This window comes from Alligator sinensis, unplaced genomic scaffold (genome assembly GCF_000455745.1).
Source record: "Alligator sinensis unplaced genomic scaffold, ASM45574v1 scaffold1219_1, whole genome shotgun sequence".
NCBI classification, from domain to species: domain Eukaryota; kingdom Metazoa; phylum Chordata; order Crocodylia; family Alligatoridae; genus Alligator; species Alligator sinensis.
Genome location: NW_005842599.1, coordinates 250,672 through 261,934, shown reverse-complemented (window position 1 = coordinate 261,934; position 11,263 = coordinate 250,672). Strand labels below are relative to the sequence as shown.

Genomic DNA, 11,263 nt, shown 5'->3' with positions numbered 1-11,263 from the left:
AGGGGGTCAGGCTAGATGATCTGTTCAGGTCCCTCCTGACCCTAGCTACTATGAAACTATGACTTTTGATGCCTACAAGGCTGGGTTAGGCATTGGGTACTCAGAACTCCACTAGCACCTCAGTGCTGAAGCAAGTACTTGTGCCAGAAGCGACTCAGACACAATCTCCTTTCTGAAAACATTTCATAAAAACTCCTTTCATTTTGTGCCAGTGAAACTCACTCATGAGAATAATCTTCAGAAATACACATATCCAATGCAGAACACAGTTACATGGCTATTTTGTTATTTGTGCACTATACACAACACATTGAAGGACTCTTAATTCATTTCCTCCTTCACAAACAGTAAATCCCTAGAGCAAATCCATTTGTGGGATTGATCTAGTTGTGTATGCAAGTGCTACAATTGTAAACTTACACTTGCATCATATTAAAAAGGCAGCCAACTCTGTAAGTAGGCCCCTCTTGCCACATTTCATCATTTAACAACACTTGCTCAGTATAGCTCAGCATCTGGTTGGAGATCACATGTACTAGATGATAATCTTCCAAGCAATGAGCCACTAAAGTTTATTTTCAACTAAAGAAAGAGAAAAAAAAATAAATCTGTATGTGAAGCATTAAGTGTGCCTACTTCCCATGTGCAGAGAGAGGTAGTTAGGCACATTGGTCTGAAGTCAGGAAGAATACAGAGTGCAGATGCACCTGATAAAACTAAGCAAATGGTAGATGACTAACTAATTCAGAGGTGCGTAAGTTCTTGAGAGCCCAAGCTCATTGCATCAGCATCTGATGATGCGAGCTTGGACTTGCAAAAACTTACGCATCTCTGATTCAGTTAATCTATCAGGTAAATCTATACCCTGCCTTCCACTTGTAATGCGTGTTGTGAAAGAGTTTTAGCTTGAAGGTAAATTTAAAGAAGATCCTGGTCATAGAGTTTTGTTTTGTGTTAGTACAAGAAGGGGATATTTTTTAAAACAGGAACTTGAGTGCACAAAGAAGCTAAGCTCAGAACAAAAAAGGAGACAGATCCAGAATCCAAGGGTGGAAATGTCACCCGACCTCTCATTTGTGCTACCAGGAACAAACTGTGAGCAAACAGATGTTGCTACCCTTTGTTGTGCCACAAAGGGGGTGGGGGGGTGGAAATCAGTAGTATGGCAAAAGGGTAGTAACAGATTCTGTTGCTTTATTACAGCAGATGTCTGGTAGCTCTGTGCAGGAGAGTACAGGTAGTCTGACCTGCTCATACTCTCCACCCACTCTGAGCAGGTGTCCTGGGGCTTGAGAGCCTCTCAGACTCCCAGAGCACTTGTCTGTCTTTCCTTGCTTTCAGAAAGGCAAGCTGAGTAATCTTGGTGCACTTCTCCATAAGTGGGGAAGTCAGGATTCCCCACGCAGCCAGACCCATAATGAGGGATGGGTCCGGCAATCATAGTGGATGGGTCTGGTTGACAGGGGAAAAGCCTCAGTTTTTGTCTCAGCCAGACCTGCTCACCCAAAACTGCCTCATATCACCCCTTGTCCTATACCATCAAGGGCAGGACAAGGGGCAACGTACATCTTGCACAATGAAACAGAGCAGCTGTGCCATGATTCACTGTGGTACAGCTGATCCACTTCATTTGGCGGCATCTATTTCTAGCCTGAGTGTCTTTGGTCCATGTTACTCATGTCAAAGCCTACAATAACTGACAATCCCTTCTGTAAAAGCTTCAGGGGTAGTGCCCAGGAGAATGGATACCCATTTAGACACGGCTGAGCCAAAATACCACAGGAATAGTGGGGGGCTGAACATACACACAAAACACTGGCACAGATTCAGGCAAGCTTCTGGAAGCTTCTGTATGCATACGCTGCTTCTAAATGAAGCCAGTCACAGAAGCTGACAACTTAAAAAATAAAGATAGCAATACTTCATTTGTAGACATCAGCATCCTCGAAGTCCTGTATCTCTTCCCTCTCCCTATCAAGCAGCCTGGCATCTCCCAAGTTGGAAAGTACCACCCTGGAGACCAAAAGGCCAAGACTTCAGTATCCAAGTGGTCTTACACACTTACTGTTATTCTATTCCATCCTGTTCAAGTCCCTGAAAATCCATTAATGAATCTACTTTTGTAACACACTGCTATCTTACCCTTAAGGCAGAGTCACAAAAAAAGCAGCAAGGAAAAAAAATCCACTGACCTTCTGCATTAGCTGTTTTTCAGGAACTCAAGCAGGGTGGAACAGAATCGCACTTACATGCATTATAAGAGTAGTGAATTTTTTTTTTTTTTTTTTTAATCTTGGCAAGCATGTAAACTGGAAAAAAAAAATGTCAGGGTAATATTTCTAAAAATAGTAAGTTGAAGGCATTCTACCAGAGCATTTCAATATAAGAAGGGGAAAGTTGCTCACATTTTATCACTTCTTATTTATAATAAAAGAAATCTAATAAGATTGACAATTTCCCAACGCTGTTTACTATTTATATATATTGTATGCAAAAGTAACAGAGTAGAATGGTCTAAACATGTGAAATATAAAATTAAAAATGTTAAATACAGGAAAAAAAAAAACAGTAAAAACACATAGCAGCAAAAATGTTAGCAATGGTATTAATACAGTTTATGTGGTCGATTTAAAAGACTAATGCTTATCTCTCCTAATGAGAATAATATTAATCTTACTCTTTTTTTTTTTTTTTTTTTAAAGAAGTCACACGACTGAAATGGTAGCAATGTTTAGAACAACATTATCCAACTTAAAGGCAAACATCATAAGGATTTGTTTCCAGCTTCTTCAGAAGCCTGCAGCATCTTCACAGTAATCCCATATCAGAAAGGCACAGGTGATGAAGTTTCTGACAGCCTCCTTCGTGCAGCTATCCTCAGACATTTGGGGCACTTTTCAGACTGGAAGCACTCTTTGTGGAAGCATGCTTTGCAAGCTGTTTACAAACCAGATGAGAAAAATGGTACTAAAAAACTGCATTTATTGAAGGATAGTCTTTTATGTAGGCAGGAATGAAAATGCAAGACCAGGGCAGTAGAGTACAAATATATTTTAAAACTAGCCAGTCCAGTACCCACTGAAGTCATCTGGAAGGTTTTCAACAGGTCTAGCAAGATCTGTTACAACAAATACACTGCTGGATCAACCTTAATCCCTGGATAAAGGTAAATCCACACCAAGAGAACACTCACTCTCCCAAAAGTTCTTTTCAGATATGTCCCCATGTTTGGAATAAAAGTTCACAGAGACAAGGCAGTTTGAAGTCAATGGGACCACCCACATGCTTATGCATTAGCCACAAATTTAAGCACCTTGCCAAATCAGAGCTTGAAACCTTCCCTACCCCCATCTCCTGTGCCTACACACACACTCCCCCCAGAAGAAAAAGCTTAGGTCAAAAACATACCAGTACATCTTTTACATATGGCCATCTGAAATGGGAAGAGCAAATCTGATCTTTGACAAAATTCACAGATAAATCCTTTTGCTTGACAGAGCTAGAAAAGTTGAGGACGAGATTACTTGTTGCATTTAATAAAAAGGTTAATATAAAAGAAGCATGACAATTGTGCGCATTTGTAAGGCTGCACATAGCACAGTTCCTTACCTCACAGTTTTCTATATGAGAGGTGGAGCTTTTTAGAATATCCCTTAGGAGAGGCAACAGTTGCCCTCGCTTGACCTTTACCAGATCATCCATTGAAAACAGATGCAGCTCTTCTGTCAGGTGGCAGGGGACCTGTTCATATTCTTTCAGAACCCTGTAGGGTTAAGGAAGATGAAAAAAGTCAAACTGTAAAAGGACAAATTTCAAGCAAGTTTTACAAGATGACCTGCTTACTTGTTTCAACAGTCACCAAGGGAGAAAATAAATCTGGTAGTGATATACACATGGAAGAATTCATTTTAAAAAGGGGGCCTATGAACCTTTACATAAAACAATATTTGTGCCCTTTTTTGTGAGATTTTTCCTGTGTATCAAAAACAACAGTTCTTTTTCCTGCTTCTTTTTAACTACAGAAGTTCAACAAAGCCTTGTCTTTCCCTTTGTTGCTGCTGCAAAATTTCTTGGAAGGCTCTCTGGTGACGTGACAAATAATGAAAACACCACCTTCACACAATACCTTCTGAACTCAAATTTGAACAAAACTGACTTAAAGGAAAAAAAGGTGTCTATTCTTTAACTGTTTAGGTATCAGAGTTATTACATAAAAGCATAACCTCCATTAAGTCCTCCCTCCCCCCAAAAAATAAGTTTGCAGGAAAGATTGTATATTTCTTTTGTCAAACCTTGCCCCCCCAAACAAACAAAAAAACCCAACAATAACAATGCAGTAAGATTTGTCTTATTGGATTTTTTCAGTTCAACAAACAAGCCTTTGATGTCTTCCAAAAAACAAAACAAAACAAAACCACCAAACAAACAAAACTAAAATGACCACAAAAAGTTTCTTGTCTTATGCTGGTCACTATAAAATGTTAAACTCTACTTACAAAGTTAACTGAGGAAAACCACTGCCTACCACATCAAGGTACATACAGAAGTTCCTAACTAACTTTCACATGTAAAAAGGGGATCCGATTTATGCATTAAATGTTATCCAGCTTTTTACCATTTGGCTGCAGTGCTTAGTTTAGTAATTGTCAACGTGTTTATATCAAACAAACATGCAGTCAGTTGGAATAACATCCCATACTGCTGTACACTCAGTAGCATTCCTTACCATAACAGCACCTCGAGACAAGTAAAAGTAAATCAGAGCTGCAAGTTTTCTACAGCCTGTTTTGCGTTTTAAGTGAAGACTGAATAAATAAACTACGGAAGAGGTATCATTTTGCAACATAAAAAAAGTAACTGGTTGTAGATGCCATAGAAGTGAGAATGATTTATATTGTGTAAGGACACTTACTTTCCCTTAAAAGGAAAATTTTTTAAAAAGTGACGTTAAAAATCATTAATGAAGTCTGATCAATCGAGTTTCAAGAGGACTTTTACAGAGGGAAGGGAAAGTGAGAGAGAAAGCTACCTTAAAAATACATTATCACTTGACATTTACAAAGCAAGAGAAGGAAGGCATCAGAATTTCTGATGATCAGACAGAAAACTAGTTTAAAAACTGCACTCAAGAACGCTTCTAGGAACATTTGCAATGTATAAACAATCTCCATACCTTTCAGCCAACCTGCAGGTCTTCAATAGCTTTTTCATAAGCAAAAGCTGTTCTTGTATTTCCTAAAGGATGTGGGAAGAATTAAAAACACGAAACACACACACACACACACACACACACACACAGTATTTAAAATTAAAAGCAAAAGTAGCCTCACTAATGTATTTAGAAATCAGAAAGACCAAATGGTCTGTCAGCAATGTTTAAACCGCTGACAGTGTTGCAACATTTTACCAGTACATTAGTCTTAGCCTAAAAATAGGAAATGTGCACACAGCAATTGGTTAGACAGACTAGAATTTAGTCACTAGATGTACAAATGCACCAAAAGTCCATCCCATTGGCAAGTATGTGTGGGCTATTTTTGTTCACCAACTGCAAATGCATGATACAAGATATGGCCCTAGTGTTGTAACTTTTCATATTGCTGCATGGATCAAGTTGCAGAATAAGGGACTACATAAAAGCAAGTGCCACTCTCCAGAGCAAAGGGAAGGCTGCATGGGAGCAATGCTACACCTTTCTGTTCACTTGGTTTTCCCCTTTCTTCTATAAGCAACTTGTCAAAAGCTGGTGGATGCAATTTTTAAATGGGCCTGGGATTTTCTAACCCCTGCTGCACCTCCCTCCCCTGCCCTTCAACCAAATGCTGAAGCCTCCTGGCAACAGGTGTCCAGTGCAGATAATTAGTCAAAGGGACTCAGATCCCAGATCCATAGATTAGGAGATGCCTTATTCTAAAGATCAGGGGAATGAGGCTGGTGTTCCCAATGTCTGGACAAGCAAGGAGACAACCACTTCTCCACCTTTCAGCCCTCAGTCTGAAGTGAATGGAAGTGTTAGGTGCCAGCAACAGTGATGGGACAAGGTGGACACAGATGGTACAGATCACCCAGAAAGGGCACCAATTCTAAAGTCTTTTGTGGAATAATAAACCTTTCTTGTTTTTCCATCTTAGTGTGTCCAGGCCAACATTCACACAACTTTAAAGTACTTACCCTGACTCTGTTCAGTTCTTTTGCCTTTGTATAAAGGGTTTTGTTGATACAGGACACATTGAAAAAGGGATTCTGCCATATACTGTCGAGGAGACACTTGGAGAAGTTACAGACATGGTACTTTTTGAAATCCCATTTCATTAGTATTCGGGCAGGAATAGAAGATTGTGTATAAGTATGGCAGCAGTCACAGAAATACTTCCCTAGGTAATCACAATAGCGGAGTCTCCTGATGTATTCTGTAAAACGTTAACAATGAAAGCAAACTTTAGAAGAATGGTTTGTTATTTAAGAGTTGTACTGCCTCTTAAAAGCATGCCTACCCAGTAATAACTCATTCAAATCTACAGAAAGCAAGACCTTTTGGAAGAGGTGGTAAGCATTATTTTTTGAAGAATTAAACTGATGGGTTTTGCATTCTGAATTACACGCGGAAAAGAAAATATAGCCTTGTTATTCTCTTGAGACAAGATAGAGCAATGTGATAAATGCAATTCATGGAAAGCATTGATGCTACTGCCCCATAAAAATTAAAAATATCAAAAACAGTGCCAGCAAATGCAAGTAAATCTCACTTGTATAGAGTTAATTTTACTGGGTTATGTACTCTTGAATGTTCAAATTCTTCATGCCAATTCAGAAAGATAAATTCTTTGCTGCCCATATACCCAGATTCATAAAATCATTTGAAATATTTCCCATATAAGAAGATAATGGTAATGTACAAGTGCATCCACTTTCACAAACTGCCTAAAGGCAGATTCTAGAAATTCTATACAAACAGAAGTCAAGCTATTTGTAGCATCATAAATAGCACTTATTGTCAACAGTCACCACTTATTGCAGATGGGGATGGAAACCTGGTTTCACCTATAGCAGTTTCAGGCAGGAATATAATTCAATTGTGTATTGTCTAGGCATGTCCCAAGATTTAACTTTTCCCTTCTAGGTCAGACATTGGTTTTGCAAGCCTGGCAATATCCTATGGGTACACAAATTTAGGCTAACAAATCTGTGTGGCGCTCTGTGTGTGTGTTCATATATGCATGCATCTCATACACTTTTTAATATACTTACTGCATTCTATTGGGGTTCCACAACCAACGCAAGTAAAGTTTTGAGCAGCTACAACAGCTTCTCTCCTACATGAAGAAACAAAGAATTATTTCTCCCTACCCCAAAAAACCCTGTAGTTCTAACCCTACATTCTCCAACATGTCAGCCACCTACACCTGTATTTCCTTCTTGCAAGTCTTACCCTGTCAATCAAAACACCCACCCTCCTTCAGAATAAAGGGAGCTGTGGAAAGGTAAATTGTAAAACAAGAGCCCCACGTGCTATTTAAACTCTAGGCATGGTCCACAAAGTATGTTACCAGGGAAAGCTATATGCAAGTCAGATACTCTCTGTTGTTCCTTTTTAAAAAGACATCAAATTGGAAGGGGGTGGAGGTAGGAGAGGAGAAAAAATAACATTTGTCTGAACATTTTATAACCATTTGCAATTACCAGAAACACCAGATAGCATGCTAATAGAGTAACTAACATGAAAAAAAACAGTGCATTCCACTTCGTTTACTATTAGCATTTGATAGTACTTTAAGTGGAATTAGATTTATAGTTCCCTTGAATAACTCACCTTTCTTTCTTTACTGAAAACAAAAAAACTCTAAGATAGCAGGAAATCAGGTTTCCTCAAAAATAAAAATTTCAAAGATACATTCAAGTTAACGTCAAAAACTGGTACTTCTAAGAGTTCAGTGGTGTGCTATATTTTTTAATGAACTGATTCACCATTTTGCCCAACAGTACACGTACTGTTACTGCTGTATCAGCATATCTAATATAATTCTTACTGGGACTTTTGATCAAATATGCAAATAAATACAGTATATTTTTCTGCAGTACCACACACACACACACTTCCCCTCTCCCCCAAAATTAGCCCTCCAAAATTGGGATGCACGTTTTAAGCAGGGAAGCTATTTCCATACCATAATGGAGGCATGGGCATGCTAGAATGCCTGCCAGAGGCTGGCTCCATGCTGGGCATGCAGTAGGAGTGGAGTCCCCTCTAAACTTTAACTGTCACAACTACTGCTGAATTGGGTAGCCACTTTTGGCCAGTTCACTAGCAGTTGTGACAGGTTTAAAGCTTTAGCTGCAAGGGAAGAATGCGTCACACTATCCCTGCTCCATGAGACCTGCATTCAGTCACAATCCTGGAAAAAAAAAAAATCTTTTCTTCATTCTGCCTTCCCAAAACAAGATACACGTCTTATGCTCTTGCATACCACATGCTCCCAAATATGGGGCTGAACACAAGCCCCAATCCAAGGCCCAATGGAAGTCATGGGATACTTTTCCATGCCTTCAGCAGGCTTGATCTGGCCCCTGTTATTACTGTAACAAAAGTGACAATCCAAGGATAGACACTCAAAATCTGAGACTTACTTTTCAGATGGGTGAATATTAAATATAATTTGAGATCTAGGAGGAGCCCAGTCTGTAGTTCCTCTTAATCGGGATTTGATCTTGATTTCTTCTGCCAGATTTACACTGGACTCCAATGCCCTTGGAATATCTTCTCTATTCACAAACTATCGAAAGGTAAAAAAAGTCACACTTAAGGGTGACGTTGAACTTCCAGTCCAAGTCAAACCAATGCCAACTTACTTTGTAAACTATGCAATGAAATGTCACTTCCAATACTCCACAATTTCTAGTATAAATTACCATCCACAACTAAAATTACCCCTCAGTGTCATTCCCTACAGTCATGCTCAAAAGCAACTCCTGAAGCATATTCTGCTCTCACAGGAATTCCTCTGTCCTGCAGCCCCTTAAATAGATTCAAAGTTTATAACCACAGTAAAGACTGATATTGTCCCAGAACTTAAAAAAAAAACCAACCCAAAAAACAAACCACAAGCCTTAAACACATTTTTGTTATCCTTTGCTTCTTTCTTCTTGCCAGGTCAGCAAAGCAGCTGCACTAAAATGAGAGGGTTTGGTGTGCTGAATAAAAGGCACACTGTTCACTGCTCATAGACTTACTTTTTGTCCAGTTGTATCCAGGCACCTAGACAGCTGAACTTCAGGTTCTATCTGCAGCCAGCGTTTCCTGAAAGATCTGTAAAGCTTCTGTGCTGTTACTTCAGCAGAACAGCAGCTCGATTCAAGAGAGGATCTGAAAATTAAGCAAATTGAGGAAGTGAAGAAAAAAAAGCACCATTTTGGGTTTACTGCATTCTCTGCATCCCTGAATATTCCTTCCACATTTCTTTCTTCCCACCCCTCCCACCTTACTTTGATATACTTATGTTCTAAAGGATTCTTGTACCATAGCTATGATCCTTCTTGGCAAGGATTAAATATTGGACAGACTTTATTCTGAGCCCAACTCCTTTTCCAGAAATCAGCTGAAGGAACCAGGTGTCCAACAACACTCCTCTTCTCTGCCCCTTTAGGAGCAATATATGCTTCCCAACCCAAGGAAATAAGAGCAACTGGAAAGCTGGTTCAGCATATGGCAGGAAAGAGTAGTACCAGACTACTTATGTCAAGAAACAGAATTACCCGTCATCTGGGTACCGGTCATCTGGGACTGATGAAATATTTTCCAAGTCTTCAAGTTCTGCAGAAGAGAAGGAAAAAACTGAAAGCTTATTTCAGTTGGGCTGATATCACTCATATTCTATCTATATCCATCATATGCAAACCAGCTCACAATCATTAACATACTCATCCTCACAAAGCATTAGAGCCCCTCAACTGTAAAATGGAACTAGTGACACACACCATTCTTTGTAAATCTCTGACTTCTTCAAATGAAAAACATGATAAACAACAAGGGATCATCCTTATCACCACTGCTTCCATGCCCTCTTTCTTAACATTTTGCAGAAGGGGAACTGAGGTAGTGAGAATAAATGACTTTCCCAAGGTCACAACTTGAAGCCTGTGACACACCAGGAAACTGAACAGATAGAGAGCACAGTGTCACAGTGTACAGATAGAGAGCTGTTCCACGATATGTATGTATTTACAGTTTACCTGATGTAATAAGGTATTGCCCAGCACAAACACACACAAAGGACTCTTCAGGTCAATCACTGAAAATTATGCCTGTGTAGAAAGGAAATCCTGTCCTGGTCTTATTGTGTACAAGGTTTTGCGTAAGTTCAAATACTCATGCAAAGTGCCTTTAACTTTTTCCATTTGTAGGCCATTTTTATCAAAAAAGTGAATTTGTACTAAAAATACATCCTAAGGGAACACCCAGCTTTGGAGGAAGGGGCAGTGGTACTAAAGGAATCAATGCACCTATCTGAAGATAGTGAAATATCTAGCCCAATGCAAAAGCTTTATCTGGCAGCCTTACCAATAATTACAAATTCATCATCTGAGTCACTATCACAACGACATTTACGGTGTTCACGGTCCAGAGCTGGATTTACAGACGAGTTGACCTGCAGGACACCATAACCTTCAGAGGGAAAAAAAAATCATTTACAGTGGGATTAGTGTATTTATATCTGTATTTGTAATATTCTGTTACTGTTCTTCCCTGCTTCTCACATGCACAAAATCTGAATTACAAGCACTTGGAACAGGGACCATAATTTACTATGTCCCTCTCAAAATGGGCTGGGCTAGTTGAGGCTTCTAGGCATTATGGTGATAATGTACTTCTCCCCATCCCATACATGCCATTGTTAACTTTCCCAAGAAGTTACATCACCTACATGTGCATTACACAATATTTCAATATCTCTTAGGACAAATTCATGCACTGTAGAATGACACTACAGTACCAGATGCCTTTGTTACCCTGCCTCAAGCTACATGGGCATATACAATACATTAAGGAAAAATTCATCATAACCGACTACAGAAACTGATCTGAATCTCTCAATTAAACTAAAGGGCAAATGAAGAGATTCACTATCACTTAACGCAAACAGGAATATATGAAGATGAATCAATTCACACACATGCTAGAGTTGCTTGCAGTAACACATTTTTCAATCTTAACTTCATCTTTTTTTTTTTTTTTTTATAAATGAAAATGCGAGATGAAATTTCTAGT

At 39.1% G+C, this 11,263-nt stretch overlaps 1 protein-coding gene across 4 annotated transcripts in view; it reads right to left on the bottom strand.

Moving 5' to 3' along the window:
• Positions 1–2,464: 2,464 nt before the first annotated feature.
• The window catches only part of RUBCNL (RUN and cysteine rich domain containing beclin 1 interacting protein like), a 35,398-nt gene continuing 26,599 nt past the window's right edge, over positions 2,465–11,263 (bottom strand). For 3 of the 4 annotated variants that reach the window (XM_006032961.3, XM_025214730.1, XM_025214731.1), the window contains 10 exons: positions 10,556–10,660; positions 9,751–9,808; positions 9,229–9,361; positions 8,626–8,771; positions 7,249–7,313; positions 6,172–6,410; positions 5,174–5,235; positions 3,610–3,763; positions 3,409–3,499; positions 2,465–2,937 (listed from right to left, as the gene is read on the bottom strand). In XM_006032961.3, the coding sequence (XP_006033023.2) occupies positions 2,825–2,937; positions 3,409–3,499; positions 3,610–3,763; positions 5,174–5,235; positions 6,172–6,410; positions 7,249–7,313; positions 8,626–8,771; positions 9,229–9,361; positions 9,751–9,808; positions 10,556–10,660 (1,166 nt within the window). In that variant the 3' untranslated portion in view covers positions 2,465–2,824. Of the gene's footprint in view, positions 2,938–2,980; positions 3,119–3,408; positions 3,500–3,609; positions 3,764–5,173; positions 5,236–6,171; positions 6,411–7,248; positions 7,314–8,625; positions 8,772–9,228; positions 9,362–9,750; positions 9,809–10,555; positions 10,661–11,263 lie in introns of those variants that run through there. The other variant, XM_025214729.1, reaches the window with a different exon arrangement.